This window comes from Equus quagga, chromosome 4, assembly GCF_021613505.1.
Source record: "Equus quagga isolate Etosha38 chromosome 4, UCLA_HA_Equagga_1.0, whole genome shotgun sequence".
Lineage (NCBI taxonomy): Eukaryota > Metazoa > Chordata > Mammalia > Perissodactyla > Equidae > Equus > Equus quagga.
Genome location: NC_060270.1, coordinates 133,366,956 through 133,390,760, shown reverse-complemented (window position 1 = coordinate 133,390,760; position 23,805 = coordinate 133,366,956). Strand labels below are relative to the sequence as shown.

At 42.5% G+C, this 23,805-nt stretch overlaps 2 protein-coding genes across 2 annotated transcripts in view; one reads left to right on the top strand and one right to left on the bottom strand.

Moving 5' to 3' along the window:
• Nucleotides 1-16,872, bottom strand: part of PLCL1 (phospholipase C like 1 (inactive)) — a 328,751-nt gene extending 311,879 nt beyond the window's left edge. Inside the window, exon 1 of the mRNA XM_046657724.1 lies at nucleotides 16,838-16,872. The gene's annotated coding sequence lies outside the window, so the exon portion shown is untranslated. The remainder of the gene's footprint in view (nucleotides 1-16,837) is intronic.
• Nucleotides 16,873-17,646: 774 nt separating this feature from the next.
• LOC124238390 (protein boule-like) overlaps nucleotides 17,647-23,805 on the top strand; it is a 48,282-nt gene continuing 42,123 nt past the window's right edge. Inside the window, exons 1-2 of the mRNA XM_046659307.1 lie at nucleotides 17,647-17,709; nucleotides 21,274-21,417. Coding sequence (XP_046515263.1) covers nucleotides 17,689-17,709; nucleotides 21,274-21,417 — 165 coding nt within the window. The 5' untranslated portion in view covers nucleotides 17,647-17,688. The remainder of the gene's footprint in view (nucleotides 17,710-21,273; nucleotides 21,418-23,805) is intronic.

Here is a 23,805-nt window from a genome sequence, read left to right as displayed (position 1 = left end):
ATGCCACCACAGCGTGGCTTGAAGAGCAGTGCATAGGTCTGCGCCCAGGATCAGGGACTGTGAACCCCAAGCCGCTGAAGCTGAGCCCGTGAACTTAACCACTATGCCACGGGGCGGGCACCTAATTATTGATAATTTAACAGATATGTTATTTTTTCCTTTGGCCAAGAACATGAGAAATTCTTCAGCTTTTAGGCCCAGAATTTGTTAAAATCTCAGAATTTGAGAGATGCAAGGAGATTTAGGGATCATCTAGGGCAGCCCTTTAATTTTACAGATAAGATGAAAGCCCAGGGAGCATTAGTTTCTTGTCTCATAGGTAGCATAGGAGCTGAAATTAGAATCTGCCACTTAACTCCTCCAGTAATCTCTTCACTACTTTATCTGGCTCCTCGGGGCCTGCAAGCAGCCAGAACTGGAGGAGGCCCTTGGCGGGGTGGGGGGCCGGCGGGGGGGGGGGGTTGTTGTTCAGACTTGACATTTACCAACTAGGGAAGACTGAAAAGGCTGTACTTTACCTTTTCTTTAAATATAAATGCAGCCCAGCAATGAATGTCCTGTAATTAGTAACCTCTGGTTTTACAACCAACACCACCCTCTAGTGAGATTCTGAGAACTGCATGCATAATAGCAAATGCTTTTTTCTTTCTTCCTGATATGTAAAAGACAGGAGAGGAAACCCAATTCAGTTTTCTTTTCAACTGATCTGCCTTTATAACCCACAGACTGGAGGAAGGAAGTAAAGGGCCCCGGACTTAAAACATGTCCTTCATCTGCTTTAGTTCAGGGGATTCTCAACTATCTTGCATAGGAACTATTTTTACTTGCTATGCTCACAAACACAACCTATTTTAGCTTATCATTTTTTTCTTTGATATTCAACTATTACTGTGGTTTCCTTCTGTCTTCTACAGTTGCTTTCAGGGATTCATTTTTCTTTGTTACCCTAACAAAAAGTCCATCTTGGGTTGTCCTCTGAGAAATGTAAAACTGCATTTATCTCACTCAATGTCCCGTCCTACAGCATTGATATCATTTACAAGGATTTCCCATCCTACAGGTTTGTATACCATTCTGATAATAATAATAATGTTTTTCTTTTTTTTTTTTTTTGAGGAAGATTAGCCCTGAGCTAACATCTGCCACCAATCCTCCTCTTTCTGCTCAGGAAGACTGGCCCTGAGCTCACATCCATGCCCATCTTCCTCTGCTTTATATGTGGGACGCATACATGGCGTGGCGTGCCAAGCAGTGCATAGGTCTGCACCCAGGATCTGAACTGGTGAACCCCAGGCCACCAAAGCAGAATGACTGAACTTAACTGCTGGGCCGGCCTCAATAATTTGTTTTCTAAAGTATTAAAATTAGTGTCACCTTACTTACATTTAAGGGCAGTGATCTTAAAAAAAAGAAAGAAAGAAAGAAAAGAAACCAGAAAGTACAGCATATAGTGTCCAAAATTTTTTAAGTTTCAATTGATGATGTCCAGTTGGACTCTTCTCTTCTCTCCCTTAGCAGCCTTCTCTCTCACTCTCATGTACAGGCACAAATGCACACACACGTACATGCTCAGTCTCTCTCTTACACACACACACCTCTGAATCCCTTGCTCTGAGTGTCTATTCCTAAAGGCTATTGTCTAACTCATTCTACTTTGAGAAAATATTTCGATCCTGATCTTGCAAGTCTGTCATACTGTTGTCTTCTAGCATAAGTGCCGAAGGTTTCTCCTGATACTCATACTTGCAGGTAAAAAAACCTGAACCCTCCATTGAACCTGCTCCTACCTGGGGACAGATTCCACTCTGTGGCCCCACTCCCGAGACTAAGAGAAAGGTTTAGCCAGATTTGATTAAGTCAGCAGCCACAGGCACATTCATAATCCTCCATTAACAACCCCCATTTTCCAAATTACTATCACCCACAGTTCCCGCCTCCCACCCTTTCACCAAGTCACCCGGCAATCACTTGATTGACAGATTGGAAGTTGAGAGGTGCAGGGGGAAGGGATGTGAAGAAGAGTAATGAATTGGCAATTCAAATGTCACCACCTCAGAAAGGCCTTCTCTGACCACAAATCTCAACTTGTTCCTTCAACCCCACACAGATACCACGTTGCACATATTATTCTGTTTTGTTTTCTCGTAGGATTTTATCACTGTGAATAAACTATCCTGTCCATGGAATTGTCTACTTATATCTTCTGTCATACTGACCCCCTATCTCTGTCCCACTGAAGTGAAAAACATAATCTCCATGTGCATAGAGACTTTGTCTATTTTGTACATTGCTGTATGTCCAGCTCCCACAACCGCACCTGATACAGAGTAGGTGCTCAGTAAATGTTTATGGACAGAATCTTCACCTTTGCAGTCCTCTGACTGAACAAAACAACTATTTCTGATAAAGAAAAATGGCTCTGTCGCTTCCCACACAATAGAACTTCTCATCCTCAAGGATCCTAGAATTCCATCTGACAGATAAAAATGGCAAGCAATAAGATATAGTGGAGAATATGAGGAAGCCATTTGGTATAAACCTAATTCAGCCTAATTCGGCCTGACCTTGTCTTTCCAAAAGGGCCTGACCATGGCCGTTGAGCATGCATTGTATATCTGCTTTAGATATTCCCTATGGCAAGAACAAAGGCCCTTGAGATAAAGGTGCAACTTCCCTCCCCCTCCCAACGTTGGCATTTCTTTAAGGATTAAGCATCTTTCCTTAGGCTAGAAACTGATTGCTGCACTCACCTGTGACCGCCCAGCTCGAGACAATAGACTTGCCTCCTGCTACGCCCACCAAGATGGCAGACCCACTACCTGCTGTGTCCATCAAGCACTGTGCCAACAGGGCAATCTTGTGACTATTGTGGGAGGGACATTTCAAGCATATGTGAAACGTCCTGCTTGGGGGTATATAACCACTCTGTACACCTCACTTCTTTGGTGCCCTTTCTTCCTTTGGGAAGAAAGGCCCCGGGCCATGGTCCTCAGATTTCAGCTCAGAATAAACTCACCCAAATTTTCATTTATAGATTGGTTATGGATTGTTTTCGTCGACACATCCTAGGGTAGAAATCAGAGCAGATCCAAAGCAAGCCACTGCAAAATTAGAAGGATGCTTATAAATTGGAGTGACTTGAAATCTAGAATTAGACTGAAAGACAAGTGATAGGAAACTAGCCAGATGCAGCAAACCTGAGAATACCTAGCCTAGAATCAAAGACCAGATATGTCAACGTAGTCCTTGCAGCCCAGGGAAGTCACTCCAGAATGCAGAGCCTAAAAAAACAACCCAGGGAGAATATTAAGATTTTCTACTTACTACCAGGAATTCAGAGATGGGGAAGAGAACTCATTCTGGTAACTGCTTGCTATGTATCAGATAAGCCTCTATGAAGTATTCTGATCTCCACTTTACAGATAAGCAAACTAAGGATCAAAAGAGTCAAAAGCTTGCTCAGAGTCAGAACCAACAGGGAGTGATGGAACCAGGATTTCAGTCCTAGTCAGAGACTTTGAAGCTTGTGTTCTTCCTGCTACACGAGGCTCATGGGGTTCAAGTCCAGTGACGGTCCTGTAGACTAAATCTATTCTGAAAAACCACTCCTTCAGATATGGGACCACTCACATTAGCCACAATGACCTCTTATCTCAACATCTGCAGTACCTCTATGTCATCAAGATGGAGTATGAGGCTGACTGATTTATCAGTGGGTGAGGAAACACATTTATCCTCTCACCCACATATATGTAAGAGAGAATATTTTTATATTAAGAACCCATTCTCCTGATAAGTTCAAAGATGCTTTGAACATGAGCACAGCATTTTCAGCAGTCACATATACCTTTATATTCACCCATAGCACGCCTGGATATCCACTGTAATCATTTCAATTTGCTAGTTCAAGAGAACAGAATTTGCAGAATAATCTGTAGTATAAATATTATAGTAGAGTAAATATATACAAAGTCAATAAAAGAAAAGCAAAACTTAAATATATACTCTCTTAAAATTCAGAGGTTTTTTTTTTTCTTGAAAGGTATTCCTTTGTCCCTTATATTAGCAATTAAGTAGGAAATTTCAGTAACTAAAACATAAAAGTCAACTAATTTTATTTCCAAGTACAAGTAAACTCCATTCCAGGATAATGGTCCTACAAAAATGAAAAGTTACAAATTGTTTAGATCCAGATTCACCAGTCTAATAACTCTTCAAAGTACTTGAAAGGCAAGAAATTTAAGAAATCTCTAATCACGGCCAATGTTCTTCAATGTCTGATGGATGCTTCTTCTTTCAGGTGTTGTGAAACCTATAAGATCGCAGGAGAACACAATGCCCAGGGGTCTGTCCATTAACACTGCCCTCTCAGGAATCACCCGATGTAGACTCTGAGGCTAGGATACACTATCGGGAGCCCCAGGCCAGTCATCTGGGAACAGTCTGTATGTGCAGGGCAAATGTCTTTTAAAAATAGACAGTCAGTGTTGATTTACTTTCTATGTATTAACTTACTTTGACATGGATCCTGGAGTTGGGGTTTATGTCATGATTATGCTCCCCACTGATGCAGAAGCCACAGAGGCATTGAAGACTAGTACCCCTGGAATGGCCCCCAGGAAAGCTTGTTTCTCTTCTTTCTCTATTTTGTTTGATGGCCTGGGTCTTTTCCAGGTATAAAGTTATAATATAAACCTCTTCAAATCATACTCCCGATGCCTGACACTTGCGATACAGGAGGGAATATGGGGTAGGTTCCACCTCTTCTTCTCCAACCCATGTAAATACCCCATTCTAATTCATCTGCCTGTGGTGGGGGGGGTTTCCTCCTATTTATGCCAAGACATGAAGTTTATTAATACTTTTCAGCATCCTAGGACCCATTGGGAGAAAATACTGAATCTCATTTCTTTCTCTAAGGCACTCCTTTCCTGTAGTCATGATGTATTACTCTTATACCTATCTTGTTAACCTTATTGATATGCCTTTGTTGCAATCTACCTCAAATCTTTTGAGAGGAAGAAGCAGAGTGCAATATTTAAATAAACACAAAATCATAATGCATGTTCTAAATTAAAACAGAAGATAAGAGTAAAGTATGGTCTCTTTTGTAAGCCCTTTTTAGTGCCTAGCAAGTTTTCAGGTTTATAGTTCTTTCATTAAGCATAATACGAGTTTATCTGCTTTACAAAAGGAGGAGTTATAAAAAGTGAGTCCTTTCTTTTAAAAAAAAAGAAATTTATTTGAGGCCAAATGTCTAATGAAAGCCGTATTGCTAGCATTTGTGTCATTAACCCCTGTGAGAATCCCACCCTCCCTGACTCACCATGGATACAGCTGCCTCTACCCTTAGCCCACAGTGGAGGAGCACCAGCTGTGGAACTGCACTTGGGACTCCTGCCATTCTCTGTTCTCCATAAAATGTACTGGTGAAACTGTTCAGATAATATCACATTGTTTTTGAAAGATTAAGGGAAAAAAAGCATGTTGCAGGAATCATCTGAAATATTAAGGAGAAGCAAAGGATTGAAATTTAATTTAAACTGTAAAGTGAGATAATAAATGTCAACGAAAACAATCCATAACCAATCTATAAATGAAAATTTGGGTGAGTTTATTCTGAGCTGAAATCTGAGGACCATGGCCCGGGGCCTTTCTTCCCAAAGGAAGAAAGGGCACCAAAGAAGTGAGGTGTACAGAGTGGTTATATACCCCCAAGCAGGACATTTCACATATGCTTGAAATGTCCCTCCCACAATAGTCACAAGATTGCCCTGTTGGCACAGTGCTTGATGGACACAGCAGGTAGTGGGTCTGCCATCTTGGTGGGCGTAGCAGGAGGCAAGTCTATTGTCTCGAGCTGGGCGGGCACAGGTGAGTGCAGCAATCAGTTTCTAGCCTAAGGAAAGATGCTTAATCCTTAAAGAAATGCCAACGTTGGGAGGGGGAGGGAAGTTGCACCTTTATCTCAAGGGCCTTTGTTCTTGCCATAGGGAATATCTAAAGCAGATATACAATGCATGCTCAACGGCCATGGTCAGGCCCTTTTGGAAAGACAAGGTCAGGCCGAATTAGGCTGAATTAGGTTTATACCAAATGGCTTCCTCATATTCTCCACTATATCCTATTGCTTGCCATTTTTATTTGTCATAAACAACAAATATAATAAAATACTACATTTAGTTTAATGTGAAGCTATAGAGCTTTCTTTAAACTTCCTCATTGCCAAATGGGATTTTAATAACTAAACTGAGAGCTGCAGATATAATTTATTTGGAAGATTCTTTATGAGCAAATACTTAAACTTTAGGCAAAAAGTACTTAACACTATTATTTTTGACTATCATTTCTAAAGGAAGGAATATTTTTCTGATTTTTAATAATTACAGTTATCATCAACATACTGCTGTGAATTCTAAACTTCAGAAAAATAAAATATGTGGACAAAATAGAGCCTTACCCTTCCGTCTACTTAATTTTTCCTATCTTTAAAATATGGATTAAAATGGTTTTTTTCGTTTTCTGAAAATGTAAACAATGGTCTGTGATTTGTGACTGAAACTACATTAAACTCAAAAGGAGTATCTCTTCCCTGTACACCCAGTGGATGAGAAAAACAGCATTGATTTAATTACAAAAAAAGGATTTTCTCTTATTTCTCATCTTAATTCTCCACACTCACCAATCATTAATAACATTCACCAGTATGATCACATAGAAATACTTCATTAACACTCTGTCAGGAAGCAGATCTTCCTACTCTGGGAGATGTTCGCTGATCCTCTCTGTGGGAAGGTTATACATTCTCATCCCATTGACAACAGGCTCAGCCATGTGACTTGCTTTGGCCAATGAAACATGAGTGGAAGAACCCCTTCTAAAGAGAAGCTTTAAGAGCCAGCACATACTTAACAACGATCTCATTTTCCCCGCCACCAGATTAACTGTTCACCAGACTGAGGCTAGATCTTGAGTGAAAATTGCATGGAGCAGAGCTGAAGTCAATCTACAATGGACATGTAACGTGAGCAAAAAAACAATCTTTGTTGTAAGCTCGTCAGATCTGGGGGTCATTTGGAACTGTAGTAGAACCTAGCCTCTCCTGACTAATACAGACATGTAAGTTTATGCCTCCAACGGGCAATCACTGCTCCAGAGCTGCCCCTTGGGCTGGCTGAGATTTTGTCAGGTCTGTATCTCGGCTCTTCCTGCCCAATCCTGCTCTTCCCCCTTCCCTCTACATATATTTCTTTCTTTCCAATAAACCTTTCGCACCTCTAACTCCACAGGCTTCTCAGAGAAACCAATCAGGATATTATAGATGTTATCCTCATTATATCATCTGCTTTAATAACATTTTTTCCCAGAACCATTGTCTATTGACTTTGTTTACTTAAAGTACAAATCTGACTCCCCACTATGAAGCTTTATTGGCTACTCAGTGCCAGCTGAATAGGGCCCAGGCTCTTTGGCATATGTGGCCATGGCTCCTATCTATATCGCTGGCTTCCTTTTCTGGCTACTCCACTTCTCTTCCTTCCTACTCTAGGACTATCTGGCTACTTGAAGTTCACTGAATACCACATGCTGTTTCATGCTGTCACACTTTGGTTACATGAAATGTCTTTCCCACACCTCTCTTCACTAAACTAACCGTCATTCTTTCTTCAAAATTCAGTTCAGACATCATCTTTTCCGTGAAGCCTTCCCAAAACCCAGACATTTTGTACCTACTGTACTATATTGATACTTCTTTTTAAGTGTGTCTGCCTCCTGCTTTAGACTGTAAAATTTCAGGCCTAACTCATTTTTTGGTACACTAAGAACTTAACCCAATGATGATATAAAACAGGCATTCAATAAATGTTCCTTAAACTATTGAACTAGAGCAGTGGTCCTGTAGGGGGGTGGTAAGAAAATATTAGGACTTATATTTATATTTATCTAAATTGAACAAGAAGTAAATCAATCTTTGCCAACGTTTAATATGCAGGTTCCACTGGCACCATCACTTGATCCCTATGTCAGAGAAGGAGGTATTTTAAGGGGAGATTGGGAGTTCCAGAACATGGAGAATTTGACATGGCCAACTTAGCCTGATACGTGAACCCAGTTAAATACATCTAAAAATTACATTGTGTAGTTTAAACTAACCTAACTCAAAATGGATGAATGGCTTAAAAAATTCCTGGAAAAAATCATGAATTAAAGAAATTCCAGGGGCTGGCCCCGTGGCCAAGTGGTTAAGTTCATGCGCTCCGCTGCAGGTGGCCCAGTGTTTCGTTTGTTTGAATCCTGGGCGCGGACATGGCACTGCTCATCAAACCACGCTGAGGCAGCGTCCCACATGCCATCTAGAAGGCCCACAACGAAAAATATACAACTATGTACCAGGGGGCTTTGGGGAGAAAGAGGAAAAAATAAAATCTTTAAAAAAAAAAAGAAATTCCAGTGAACATTGCAAAAATGGCAGAGCTGACCCTTCTCCTTTTCCTGTACAATGACATCACTGGCCATATTATGAGGTAAAAACAATGACAATATATCTGACAAGAAGTCAAGAAAAAAAATTTGACTTTTTATTATGTGGATGTACACCCACTTCTAAAAATAACAGAAGGCCCTAAATGGATATTGTATCTTAAGACAATAGCTAATGGTAGTATGAAGCAATGACCATTAGCAAAACATTTTAAAGTAATGTTTGCTTCACCTTTTAAAAATTCTTTTGTGTGTTTTATGATGTGCATAAATACTAGTAGAGTGAAACACATATATAATAGATAAACAAATAAATATAGATGCTGGAAATCCTCAAAAACCAGTAAAAGTGTACAAAGTGTTGAGACCCCTGCAGAAGAGTGAGGTCCTCAGGGTATACTCATATTTTATTAGGTAAAGAAGGTAGAGAAAGCATTCACTGAATATGTTGAGAATGACAGGAGTTTCTTTACAATGAATTAAGCTATGGGGAAAGGATGGAAGGGAAATTAATGGTGGAATCACAGGAAAGGAAGCATGAAGAAGAGTCTAGGAAAGCAAATAGGAACAAAGCAAAAGCTTCATGAAGAGAAACTGGTCTGTTCTGCTAGGAATCAGCACAGCATTCAAGCCATTAGAACAATTCACATTTGTCAAGGTATTTCCCAAGGCATTCTCCCACAATGGACAGCCATTGCTCATGTCCATTGTTCCCAAGGGAAAAAAGAGTAAGTTAAAGGAAATGTGGCATTTTGAGTTCATAATCAAATAAGCTATACCCAAATTAAGTTAATAAATCCAGTGGGTCAAAGTAACTAGTACCCTAAAAAAAACTAAATTAAACTGAGTTTTTCCTGTGACTATATTTGTATTATAAACAAAGTACTTAAGTTAATCAACTTTTTACTATTCTTATGAATGTGGGTTTTGTCCTAGGACTTTTGCATGCATTATCTCAATTAACCTTCACAATAGCCAGAAGTAGTAGATGTTATCATCCTCATCCGTACTTGGGGAGTGAAAAGCACAGGTTATATAACTCCCTCCAGGGCACACGGCAGTCAGAATCCAAAGCCCCACCACCACTGAAACACCATATTATAATACTGCCTGTCAAAACTTGACATTACCCAAGCTTATCAACAGATGACTGTCAATGAAGCTCTCCACATGCTTGAATGATGGTTTTGAATTTTAGTTGCTTATAAAATTTCTCAGTGCTTCAAGGAGACCCAACCTTAAACAGATCCAGATATACAATGTGAGGGCAAATGCAAATCAAAATAAGAGGCTTAATTCTCCCCACTGAAAATAAGGGAAGAGACTTCTCCCCCTTTCCTGTCTTTCAGAATTTCCTCTCTTCTTTGGAAATGTATGCAAATCTTTATAATGGCTAAAAAAGCCACTTGCCAGTCTCACAACTCAGGAATATGTCCTCAAGAACCATCTTTTTGAAATGCAAACATCAAGGCAGATAGCCCCAGTTTCATCAAGCCTAACTTGCATGGTTGCCTTGTTCCCTTTGGAAAATTACCTCCTGTTATAAACGTATGAAAAATTTGTTTTTCCTCTGGATAAAGCCAATAAGATGGTCCCCCAAATTACCAGCTAAAATTAAGATGAACTATGTGTGATATAATTGGTTGTATCTGCTTGCCTATATAAGGGGGTGAGTCCTTTCTGTCTCTGCAACATCTTTGTGGATTGCCTGTGATGCACACGACAGGTTTCCTGTTCATTCAATAATGAAACTGTTTCCTGTCTCTTTAACCTTTGTGGAGAGGTTTTCAGGGTTAGGCAAAGCTTTTGTTTTCCAATTATATTTCCCTAATGAAAACCAATATGGATATTTTCTTGAGTATGGAAACAACAAAGAACGAACTCATGGAAAGATGTTTTCAAGCCTGCAGTCATTGAATATGACGTGCAATCTGAACTTTCGGTGTCACAATCTTAGGTTACCGAATCTATGCTCTTGATATTCATCCCATCTGCAACTTGTGAGGTGCCCTCTCTAAGAAAAAAGAAGTTTGGATTTTTCCTGGACTTTTCTATCATATTTTCCTTCAACCAAAAGCAAGCAGTAGTAACCTGCTTAATCCTATTGTGGAGAAAAAGTCATTCGATGGCATGAACTCACTTTAGCATATGCTGTGGTGTACGCAAATACCCCTTCAGTACTGAGCCCCTGTTCCACCAGATGCTGAGACTGTGGGTTGTTCTCAGCTGAGTCCCTCTCCAGAAACTGCCCTCAGCCAAAGAAAACCATCTTGTCCAAAGTCAGGTGTCCTCCCTGGGAGCAGCCTGCATCCAATTGATGTGGGGTCAGTAAGCCGAGGAGTAGAAAGAAAGATTTCTTGGACTCTCAAGATCTGCAGTACTGCTCTTTTATTTAGAGAATAGTGTGGAATAGCATGGGGACAGGATCCATGGGCAGTCAGAGCTGCTGCTGCCGGCATGGGGACAGGACCCATGGGCACTCAGGCTGCTGCATGGGGACAGGGCCCACGGGCAGGAGGAGCCGGTGCTGCCACTTCTGCTGCAAACATGGGTGGAGAGAGTAAGGCTAAATTTAAGGCATAGGTACGTGAGCCATCTCTTTACAAGACAAATGAAAGAACATGTAAAAAAGTTAAAATGGTATCAGTGCAGGTGGGATCTGGCCATTGGGTGGTCCCACAACTTTTAGATAAGAATCAAATCGGATTAAGTAAAGGCCAGAAGCCACCACCCTAAATCAGTTACATGAGGTTGCCAGACAGTAACCAACTTAAGTCCTTGCCTTCCCCATTAAGAGTTTCCAGAGATAAGGCCATCCCCCCTTCTTCCTGGCACAGAGAGGGAGGCACCTCTACAGATGGAGGTTTCACCCACCAATGTAAATGTCTCTCAACAAAGGGCAAGCAAACTCTGCTCCTCAGAGCCTGTTTCTCATCTGCAGTTTTAAAAGTAACCAGACCAAAAATCCTCATCACAATGACTGTAGATGGCTGGATGGGAGTCGGGTGACGCAGGGAAGCCTGGTCTCTAGAGACAACTTTGAAGGTCATCCTAGGATTGCTGAGGACTCGGTTGCAACATCACATCAGCTTCCTTTTCTCAGTCCTGCTTTCCTCACTCCTCTCAGGTGCATTCCTAAGCTCAGGTCCCCAAAAAAGTCCTGCATTTCTCAGAGTGTCAGATTTCTCAAAGTCTGTTTCCTGAGGAACCCAACTTTCAACATTCACCAAGGCAAAAATTTTTCCCAATGTCAAGCAGTTACTGATGTCTGAGAATGTGATAGTAAAGCATGATGAATGGAAATCAGTGTTTACTGATACCATATTATAGTGAAGGAGCTATATTTAGGCAGGGCTGCCACTGATCATTCAGAACCTTTTTATGAATTAGAAAATGGCCCTCCCATTGAATGGATGGGGCCCTGTGGCTACATGGTTCTGTGAGTGGAGCAGCAAGGGCTGGATTTCAGCCTACTCCCTCCTTTAGCCAGACACCCTTAGGCATTAAGTAATCTACACAACAGTACATGGTGGCCTGTTTTAGGTACATAAGATCAGAGGGCACCAAGAGAACAACTGCCCACTACTCGAAAACACTGTAGTTGCTGGAGGAGTAAACAAGCAACAATGCAATTCAACAAATGTTTGTACACAGATGTTTGAAACATCATAAATAGGACATTAGGGATATGAAGTTTTGCCAAGATGCCTAAGGGTGTACGAAATATGAATTGAGGCATGTGAAGGAAACCAGAATGTTACCCCAAAATATGCCTCTGACATACTAATTATTTTGAGTTGAAAGAAATTAAGCAGCAGTAAACGTAGAAAAAGCTCCCCCTTTTCTGCCTGCAGGCAGGAAATGAATTTTCCTTTTACTGGAGACAGATTCTTAGTAGCCCAGAGACCAGCACCAGAGGAACCTGCAAACAAACCTTGTTAAACTAACCCTTATCTTCCTAGTTACTTCTTCACCATTTACTATCTCTAGCGCAAACTCCTTTGTTTTGTCACTTCCTCACCAATGTATTGTTTGTCTAAAACATATAAAAGCTTCCCACTCTGTTCACTTCTTCAGGTCTTCACTCTTTTGTGAAGGGTCCCATGTGCATGTAAAAATTCAATAAAGTTTGTGTGCTTTTTCTCCTGCTAATCTGTCTTTGTCAGCTTAATTTTCAGACCCAGCCGGGGACCCTAAGAGAGTCGAGGGAAACTTCTTCCTCCCCTACAGATCAAATCTAAGGAGGAGATAAGAATGGAAAGAGGTTAAAAAACAGAAAAGTTAGGGGCTGGCCAGGTGGCATAGTGGTTAGGTTCTTGAGCTCCACTTCAGCAGCCCAGGGTTTGTGGGCTCAGATTCCGGGCATGGACCTAAACACCACTCACCAAGCCATGTTGTGGTGGAGTCTCACATACAAAACAGAGGAAGATTGGCACAGATGTTAGCTCAGGAACAATCTCCCTCAAGCAAAAAGAGGAAGATTGGCAACAGATGTTAGCTCAGGACCAATCTTCCTCACCAAAAAAAACCCCAAACAAACCAAAAAAACAGCAAAGTTAGCGATAGGAGGTGAGAGCAAGTAAGGGTATGATAAAGGGAGACAAGCCAGGGCAAACAGTGTAGGATAGAGTCTACGAGTGGATGGTATGTTTTGGGTGATCATTCTCGCACTGAAGTCTTGCTGTATGTGTCTTATTTTTGTGTTTGATAGTATTATTTGCTCTTAAGGAAGTATCTGAGAATGTTAAAGGATTCTGCAGGTGAGATGTTCCAAACATAAGGTCTTCCCCTAAAAAGCAACTGGAAACATGTGCATAATTATCAAACCTCACTTGGGTGAATGAATCAAGAAAAAGGTTCTCTGGCAATGACTGTTCTTCACTCTCATGCCAGAAGGAAGAGTAAAATGGTGAGAGGTGGGGAAAAAGTGGAGGGTGAGGTGAGTCTTGTCTGTTCATTTAGTCTTGACAAATAAAAATGGCAAGCAATAGGATATATTGGAGTATATGAGGAAGCCATTTGGTATAAACCTAACTCGGCCTGACATCCTTTTTTTTCCTCCAAAAGGGCCTGACTGGCTATTGAGCATGCATTGCATATCTGCTTAGACATTTCCTTTGGCCAGAACAAAGGCCCTTGAGATAAAGATGCAACTTCCCCCCGACATTAGCATTTTTCTTTAGGCTAGGAACTGATTGCTGCACTCACCTCCCAGCTCACCTGTGACCACCCAGCTGGAGACAACAGACTGCCACCCTGCTGTGTTCACAGAGACAGAAGACCTACCTGCTATTTCCATCAATCGCTGTGCCGACAGAGCAGTCTCGCGACTATTGTGGGAGGGACATTTCAATCCTATGTGAAACATCCTCTTTGAGGGTATATAACCACCCTTATACCCCCACTTCTTTGGAGTGCTCTGTTCCTTTGTGGAAAGACTCTCCCGGGTTATAATCCTCAGATTTAAGCTCAGAATAAACTCACCCAAATTTTCATTTATAGATTGGATATGGATTATTTTCGTCGACAGTCTCTTATTCTACAAATATTTATTGAGTTCCTACCTTATGCTGCACAGTAAGTTCTATACTGTATATTCTCGCGTCTAAGTAATTGCTCAAAGTAAACAGCATAATCAAATAAACCAATTAATTTTTACAAGGAATTTTCCAATACATTAGATATTGCTCTAGCCTAGACTGTCTCTGTAACAGCCTCTCTAAGTGTAAGTATTATGTTCCCCGTAGAGGAAAAGGAGATCTGAACGGACCTCTTTGCTTCCTTAAGGCAGATTTTCTTTTAAATCCTGTCCTTCATCTCTCCTATTTCAAATATCCAACCATCATAGAGAAAAAGAAAGCACCTAATAATCCTCCAAAATACAATAGGTTAATAGACCTAGGAACAAGAGATAAATGAAATGGAAGCAGAGGCATCTTCCAAACACGTCTTTTCATTCTGTTTTATCTGCCAAGTTAAGTCACTCCCTGGTCTGGGCTCTCTCTGCACCTGGCAACTCTTCTACTGCTACACTTAGCACATGGAGTATATAAACCTTCTATTTACTTAGCTCTTTCTCCCACTAGACCACGGGCTGCTGGCAAGCAAGAACCAGGTCTTAATCCTTGGTACCTCCCCTGCCTTCGAGTAAACACTGTCCACAGCACAGAGGCCAACCGTTACCTAGGTCTATAAGCTAGAGAACGCATCAAAAGGGTTATCAAGAAAAGGACTGCCTGAATTAGATACTACGAGTTAGAGTGTAGCTAGAAAACTGGAGGCAGGAACAGGTGAACTGCCAGTAAGGGGAGGCAAACAAGGAGAGCAGGCTTGGGCAATTCCCTGAAACAAGAACTATGCTCTGAGCAGACTGTGTGAAGGAAAAAGATGAGAGACAATGGGATTCTAGCCGGAAACATAAGAAAATGGGATATTTAGGTTTGCAATATGTTACATATCATACTTTTATATTTACCTTTGTCAACGTCACGTTCAGTATCTGAAACTTGAGACTTCTGAAGGATCCTCACCAAGCCCTCTCCATCATCACTCATGCCCAACAGTCTCAGTTCCTCTCTGGTTTCTTGTTACCCCTTTCCCAGTATTTTATTCTCATTGCCGCCACTTTTGTTTAGCTCCCCAGTACTTTCACTAGAGGAGTAGTCTCCTAATTCAATTCTGTTTTTCCAGTCCCTTAAAAACGCCTCTCAGGTCTGAGAATATCTTCCTAAATTCTGGCTCTGATTCTATAACTTGCTGATTCAATAACCTTCAATGGCCCTCTGTTTACAAAGGTCTCCAGAATAAAATTCTATGTCCTTATTACTGTGGGATAAATAACACGGCAGAGTGCACTGTGCAAGGGCAATGGAGTCAAATAGAACTAAGTTTGCAAAGTGCAGCTACCACTTACTAGCAATGTGACTTTACACGAGTCACTTTTACCTAAGGCTCAGATTTCCAGAGAGAGAGAAAAAGGACAATAACCAAAATGATTAAAAAAGAACGTGTCATACCCAGCGCTGGGTACATGACAGGGACTCAATATCTTTCCTCCCCCCTTCCCACCCAGACCTGTATTTCAGCCTTGACGATGCCCTTACCAGCCTTGGACCCTGTGCTCCACAAAGCTGTCCTCCACACTCCCAAAGACCTATGATCATGGTTCATATAGGACTTATCCTATTCTGCTTATATCTTATTATAAGCATATTTTGATGTAATCATTATTTTGAGTAATAATCATTAGATTGAAAATACTTCAAGGACAAAGGTTTGAACTCGTTTGGTCTTTCCTGTCACAGCACACAGCCTTATGTACTGCACATAATAGGACTCTATAAATGTGTACTAAGTTGAACTGAATAATTTCACATGATTTACTCAAGTTCTCAAATAAAAAACTCCTCTTGCTTTAAGAATTAAAAGGGTTATAAACAGAATGGAGAGTTACCATACGGTAAATACAGTATATTCCATTAGCACCCAACGCAGGCCTTGAAATAGTGTTCTCTAAATTGTGTTAATTAATTTCTATGTCACAGATTGAACACCTACTGTGGTGAACAGTCTTCAAAAATAATTGGTTTTAGTCGGAAAACACTTGGGCAACAGAGAAAATAGTAATATCTACTCAAATCCATCATTACCACTGGAAAAAGATGCCCAAAGAACATCAGTTCTAATGGTACTGAACAGCAAAATTATTCTGTTCTAGAGTATGTTTTAATTTGAATAGGTTTGTATTGTTTCCACAGAAACTAAAACCTGAGAAAATGAGCTCAAACTGCATGCAGAAATATATAATGACTTTCAGGATGCTTCAGCTGAACTGTATTCAACGAAACAAAAATTTCGTTTCCCATTTTATTTTTGGTAAATAATACGAGAGCTAATCTTTGAAAAGACTGAAAATTGATATAGTCACGCTGCTTATTTTTTAACTCTTTTACCTTGAAAGGAAAATAACCCAAAGTCAAACTTTTACAACATAGAGTACAAAAGTTATTACTGGCGTTAACTTTTAACAGTTGTCGCCGCTGATTGTTTTAAAATACATGCCAAAACGGTTAAGAGGAACTGTTGTCAGAAAGATCCCCGCTTATCGTCTACAGCTCTAGAGCGTAAGCACATCACTTCGCTGCATCTCCAGCTCCTCACCCGTGAGACGCCGACGACAGCGCGGCCACGTGCAGGGCCGCTGCGAGCCGGCAGATGCGGCCACTCCCGAGCGCGCCAGCGACCATCACCATCACCTTTATTACCTAGGCTGCTAGTTGTAATTACTGACAACTTGGCTACAGAATACACATGTCGTCGACAGGTGACATCGGCGATATATATGACGGTCCGCTACCTTTTAGAAACTTTTCGCCACTCGGTCCTCCTTCAAGGAGACCCCGGGGCTCCCGCCGCGGCGCACGGTCCTCACCCGCGGCTCCGCGGCGGGCGCTGCTCGGCGGCTCCATCCCGAGCGGCTCCGCGGCGGGGCGGCGGCAGGCGCTGCTCTACGGCTCTCGGCCCGCGGGTCCCGGCCAGGCCGCCCGCGACGCCCCGCCCGCCCGCCCGGAGGGCCTGAGTGACAGCGACAACAGGTGCGGCGCGGCGTCCGCGGCGTCTCCGGAGCCCGCGAGGTTGGCGCGTCAGGCCGCGGGGCTCAGAGTTTGGAAAGTGCCCTCGTCGCCTTGCACCAGCTCCCGCAGTCGCCCCCCGCCGGCTTCCCGCGCCTTAGTAAAGCCTGAGGTCACCTGCACCTCTCGAAACCCACCCGTCCCAGAGGCCGCCTTCTCTCCGGGGCGGAGAGGGCCAGGCGCGCAGCGCATGGAGCTCTGCGGGGCCGCCCGCCCGCCCGTCCCCAGCCGGCCGAAAGCAGGCCAGAGCGGCCCCGGCCCCGCACGACCCTCGCCGGCCCCGACTCGCCGCCCGCTCTGCCCCTCAAACGACCCGGAACCGAGACCCCGGGCCGCCACCGAACCCGCCCGCCCGCACCCCTCGGCGGCTTGCGGCGCCCGCCCGCGCCGCCGCCGCCCCTCCCCACCCCCCGGGGGCAGGTTGAGGCCCCGGGTGCGAGCCTGCGCCCCTGCAGCCGTCGCCGCCAGGGGGAGAGAGGCTCCGTGGGGAGACGCGGCGTGGCTGCCCTGGTGTGAGGGCCTCTCAGACTTCAGGTTTCTGGCCGTTCCCCCCGGTTTCTGAAGAGCGTCGAGGAAGATGGAGAGCCAGTGCGGGGCGGTGAGTCCGGCGGCCAGGGCCCGGGCCAGCGGCAAAGGGCGAGGGAGACTCCGACCCTGAGGGGCGGGGAGGGCGAGGGCGAGAGCCCAAACGCCGCTCTTCGGTGGCGAAGGAACGTGGACGGGGCGCCCGTCGACCGCCGCGAAGGGCGGCCGCCTGCAGGCCGTCCGGCTGGGGCGTGGGGTCGGGGAGGAGTGGCCACCGACTGGCCCGGGCGTAGGCGGCCCGGGGGCTCGCGGACTGCCGGGAGGCGGCGGCGGCGGGGCCCGGTGCGCCCGGCGGGGGCCGGCGGGAGAAACAGCTTTCCCGCCGAAACCGCGCTCAGCGGCGTCTTCTGCGCTCGCTCCAGCCGGACTCCGCCCCGCCGCCCGCCGCGAGGGGTTGCCAGGGCGGCCGACGCCTCCTCTCCCCTACTGGTCAGTGGGGACCGGAAGGCCCGAGGGACGCGGGGGGCCACCTGCGGCCCAGATAGGACGGGCCCCTGAAGCCGCGGGTGCGCCCCGAGCCCTTCAGAGCGGGGAGGGGGAAGGGCGGCAGACCGAGCGGGCCCAGGGGCCGCGGCAACGTGCCGCCGCGCCCCGCCCAGCGCCGCCGGCAGCCAATCAGCGCGCGCCGCGGGGCCGACTGCGCACGAGGCGGACGTCGCGGCGGTGCGGTTGAGGGCTTCTGAGGCCGCTGCTGGCGCGCTTGCGGGCCAAAATTTCTCGCTGGCTGGCCTTCTTTTCCCTCCCGCACTTTGGTGGGGAGGGGCTGGATCCTCGTGTCACTGCTCAAGTTCACGATGACCCGAGGGACCCGGAGGAAGCTGTCGCCGTGGCCGTGTCCCCCGGCGCCTCAGCTTGCTGGCCGCGGAGGGGAAGGAGCGCCGAGGCTGTGACGGCGACGGTTAGCCCGCCCTCTTCCCTCGAGGGGAGGACGCAGAGGGGGACATGAATCTGGAGGGAATTTTGAATAAACTCTCCGGGAAGTTTTACTAACCAAGGACCCTTTATTCTAACCCAGTAGCAGCAGCTACCTAGGTGCTTTTCATACATTTGCGAAGTTGCTGCCCGTGGGATTTGGGGCTGGCTTTATTGTTGACCTCGGTGCATCGCTGAGCTTCTCTGAGGGACTCCGGTGTTGCCTCCACCCGAGCCTTGTTCCTGCTAACGTTAGAATATATTTTCTAGGCTGTCGATATTGTATTTTTCTGTCCGTAGCCTCGTGGTTGCATATCTTGAGCGGGAGGAAATGATTCATTCGTTTTTTCAGTCGTTCAGCAAATACGTATTGAACACCTGTTGTGTACCGTCGCTACAGATGGTGCAGCGAACAAAACAGGCGAAATCCCTTCCCTCGTGAGCGTTACGTTATAGTGGAAAGAGACAAACGACGTAATAAGTAAATTACATAGTATGTTGGAAAGTGGTAAGGAGAAAAGTAAAACAGTTGGAAGCCACAGTAGAGCAGGAGCTTTAGAAGCTGGAGAATGAAGTGAATTGGATGTAAAAAGTTGATATTTTTCTTTTCCCGGTATCGTTCAACTAATTTCTCAAGGCTGAGAATAAAGCGCTCTCTTCACTTACTGTCATGACATCCCTCTCTCAATGAAAAATGATGGAGCTGACTTTTATTTAAATAAATTTGAGAACAAATGAGTTCATCTATTGAACTCATTTTGTTTTTAAGAAGAAAATTTTAGGAAGACTGATTTTTTTTTAATTTTGCAAATAAGTAATTTCTACATTTTCTAAACAAACAGGCAGAGAGACAAGATTATATCTACCAGAACTGTTCTGTTATGTCTAGCAATACAAATTCACAGTTGAAAAATAAAACTGAACAGCCTAGAATCATCTCTTCTGGGCACTACGTCCTACAAGTAAAGTGACAGAAGTTATTAATTACCTCCAAATGCCCAGAGAGGATGCTGTTAAGATTGGATTCCCAGTTTCTTTAATTGGAAACTACAACATAGCAATTATTAAATGTGATGACTTTTTTGTGGGTTAATAGATGTTTTTATGAACTCCCTTATTAGGGAGTATGTGTTTTTCCCCCTCAAAACTAGGTAAGGAATGGAACCCCCTAACTCCAGCCTATCACCCCATAGTCACCACTGGCCTAGTCATTTTTCTGTACATTTTGCAGAGGGATTATGGCTTTATTGGCCAGTGAAGTGAAAGGGGAGAACAAATGTGAAAAAGAACAACTCCAGTACCTACGTTAGAAATTCATTTTCATGTATTTGTTTCTCAGAGAATTGAAATTATGAATTTCAGACTTGTTGAAGCACTCATTTAGTATGTTAGACTGTCTCAGAAGTCTGTATAGTGTTCCCAGGAGGAAAATAATTAACAAGATCTTGAGTTAGTTTCTCTTCAAAGTCCTTTTCTCAAGTCTTGTTTTTTTTCAGATGTACCTGAAGTCTATTATCTTGCCGTTGTGCAAAGGCTTATATGTTAATATATACTTATTAAAATCTAAGTTAGGTCCCCTGACTTAGAATTGTGAACATTGAATATGTACTATGAGCTCAATTCTTTAGTATAAAAATTTATTTCTAAGGTATATAATTTTTTTTTTACAAAATCAGTCCAATCTGCAAATTGACAAGTGCATTTAAAAATTTGACTTTAGAGCTGAAAAACAGTGAACTTGAACGTCAGAGTTTATTAACTTGTCAATGCCCTTTAGCCAAAGACCTCAAGGAACATGTCTGTAGTTTAATGAAGTTGGTTTATTGAATTGTTGCAACAAGGAAGTACATACTCCGTGGAGCCTCTCAGTAGGAGTGTGTTAGAAAAAACTTATAGGATTTGGCTCAGGTTAAGCCCATTTTTAGAGAGAGTTTAAGGAAGAAGGGCTTTACTCTGAAATGCATGTTGTCAGGAAGTGGAGCTAATTCTGTGATTGAGTGTGTTAATTCTTATCTACAAGGCAAGAAAAAATAGATTGAGGTTACAGCTGTGATTGATGAAGGAGTAATCACTCATATAAGCCAGGATAGAGGGATGTTTGGTTATTCTTGTGATTTGGACATTGCTTTTGTTACTGTCAAGGTTCCGACATGATTACGGAGTGGGCTTGTTTTTGTCTTGATCCATCACAGTCATACAGTAGCCTTGCGTGATGTTGGTGTTCTGTTAACGAGAGAATGCCACAGCGTAGCTATGAGTTCCAAGCCAACTCCCAGCAACACCAGGATCTAGTCGGTTGTGCCAGGCCAGCTCCGAGCTGTGCACGGCTGCTATTCTCTTTCTCAAACTTTTATTTGAATTTAATATTCCTTCTTAATATTTATAATATTTAAATAGTGTATTTAATAATAAACATAAGTATATTTAAATAATACATTTGAGATTTAAGATTTTCTCTGTAGTGAAGTTGATTCTACATATCCTATATTATTGTTTCCCCAAAAAGTTATTAGTTCTAATTATAATCTTCATAATATTAGAATAAAATTAAAGTCTGAAATACTACATTTTGTTTAAATGATTCATTTCTTGAAAAATAGATGTTTTCAGCCTGCATCAAAACTTATACCCAGTGCTAAAAATTTAAAAAAGTTTTATTTTACAGCAAACATCAAATCAGACGCAGACAGATTCGTTATCTCCATCCCCTAATCCTGTATCACCTGTGCCTTTGAATAACCCAACAAGTGCCCCAAGATATGGAACAGTGATCCCTAATCGCATCTTTGTAGGAGGAATTGACTTTAAGGTACCTATTTATGCATGCAACATAGTGCATTTTTTGCATTAGAAGTTATTTTTCTCAGAAATTGTTTCTTTTTGCAACTATAAAAATAACATTTGCAGAATGATTAGTTGTTTTCAAATTGTCTTGCTATAAAGAATCTTTTTAACAACAATGTTGGTTAAATAGAGTGTATATAGTTATCCGATTTCACATACAAGGAAATTGAGGCTCGTTGACATGTCTATAGGCTCCTAGCTACTTAGGGACAGCTTGAAGACCAGAATCCTAGTTTTCTGACCCATAACTCCATATACTTTATTTCCCATACCATACTAATTATTCTTTCTTGCACAGTACTCCAATAGTCCAAATAATGAATGATTATAATTTTCAAAAGAAGACTCAAAAAGCACACACACAAAACTTAGTCCTGTGAAATCTTTTTTCTTATCTTTTATCTTCAACTTTTTTTCTTCCCCCCCCCCCCCCCGGGGAAGATTAGCCCTGAGCTAACATCTGCCATCAATCCTCCTCTTCTTGCTGAGCTAAAATCTATGCCCATCTTCCTCTATTTTATATGTGGGTTGCCTGCTGCAGCATGGCTTGAGAAGTGGTGCGTAGGTCCACACCCAGGACCCCAACCAACAAAGCCCAGGCCTCCAAAGCAGAGCTTGCAAACTTAACCACTGTGCCACTGGGCAGGCCCCTATTTCAACTTTTATCTCAGATTCCTGAGTAACCTCCTGACTTCCATCTTCTGCACCTTGCTTTCTAGCACCTAATTTAGAATTTGATCACTGAAAAAGGCCTGCATCCTTGTTAGAATAAAGCATTTTAGCAGTAATATATTTAAATAATATAATCAGCCATTTCATTCTTTCAGAGAGACATAGTTTTGAGAAGTCTGCCGTGCCCTACACCTACAGGAAAGGCATGCATGAATATTTTAAGTGCAATACCCTTACTTCCAAGTGAATGTATAGAAGAATTTCCAAGCTTCCATATTATGTATTGGAAATTACAGAGAGATTTGTCTTCTTTCTTAATTAAAAAGAATCTCTGTGTCATTAGAGTATGATATTTGACTTTTGTAACTCGTCATTTCCCTATAATAATCTGTCACAATTTGGATGGAATTATTTTTTTCCTGCTCAAGAGAAATGTTACACTTAATGTTGTCAAAATAATGAGTCGTAAGCAAGTATGTGATTGGTTCACTAAAAATAAAGTAACAAAAATGATTTCTTATGAAATGCTTATTTTTTAAAAGATTTTCTGTTTCTGTGGAAAATATTAATGACCGACCATAAATATTCAAGTTAAGTATTCTTGTTCAGAATTTATTTATATTACAGTAGCTTAGTATATTTTTTAAATAAGTCATCAATAAATGTAAACATTTCTATGGCTAGGTTATTCTAGGTTACTGCCTATCAGCCACAAAATGAACTTTGAGGAACCATCGTTACAATGCACTTATAGCTTTAAGGTAACTGCTGCCGTTCCCTTTCTTGTACCTTTTCCCAAACTACAGATAAATGCCAGCAAGGAAATAGTTTACTGGAGGAGCAAGCAGTCTCCATCTTTTAAAAACACTTCTTTTTAGAAGCTTACAGCCCATCCCTCTTAATATTTAATCATCTTGACTTTCTGTTCCTTACTTTTCAGTGGAGAAGTGGAGCTGCAAAACTGAGCTAGTGATTCTTCTGCCAGAGAATAGTTTGAATTAATTTGTTTTCAAATCCCTAATAGAAGTCCTTATCCTGGCATTGATTCCATTGTGTGTTTATTGAAATAAGAGGCATTCAGTTATTCTTAGATTAACTCAGTATTGTCATCATCCAATTTAATAGGCTTTAGTTACCAACGAAAAACCAATAGTGTCTATAAGTAGTGAGGAACCCGAGGCATACCTCTACTGTTAAGCATGTCTTTTCCTATGTATATAAAGGAAATTTTTTTCTACGGATATTTAGAGTTCCTCTTGTGGCCATCACAGCTGAACCATGAAATGAAATTACAATGAATTTAGTGTGAATACTTTAGGAAAAGGTGATATGAGTCTTTTATGAGACTATTTCAATTAAAACCAGATATGCCAAAACTATCTTTGTAGACATCTTGTACATTATAGTCTAATTACGACTCAAGTTTTTATTTTGAATATTATCATAATGTCTGTATTTAGCTGAAATGTATATCGAGTACAAATAAAGCAGCTAAACACTTTAAATCTTGTAGCTGCTTCATTGTTATCACGAATTGAGTTCAAGTGCTTTGGAAATATATTTCTTTCCTAAGATCTTACTCTTCCTGGAGACAGTGCTGATTAAGGTAGAGTGACTGGTGTGGGCCAACATAACCTATTTCCACTGCCGTGACTGTGGGCCTCTCTGAGCCACAAGGACC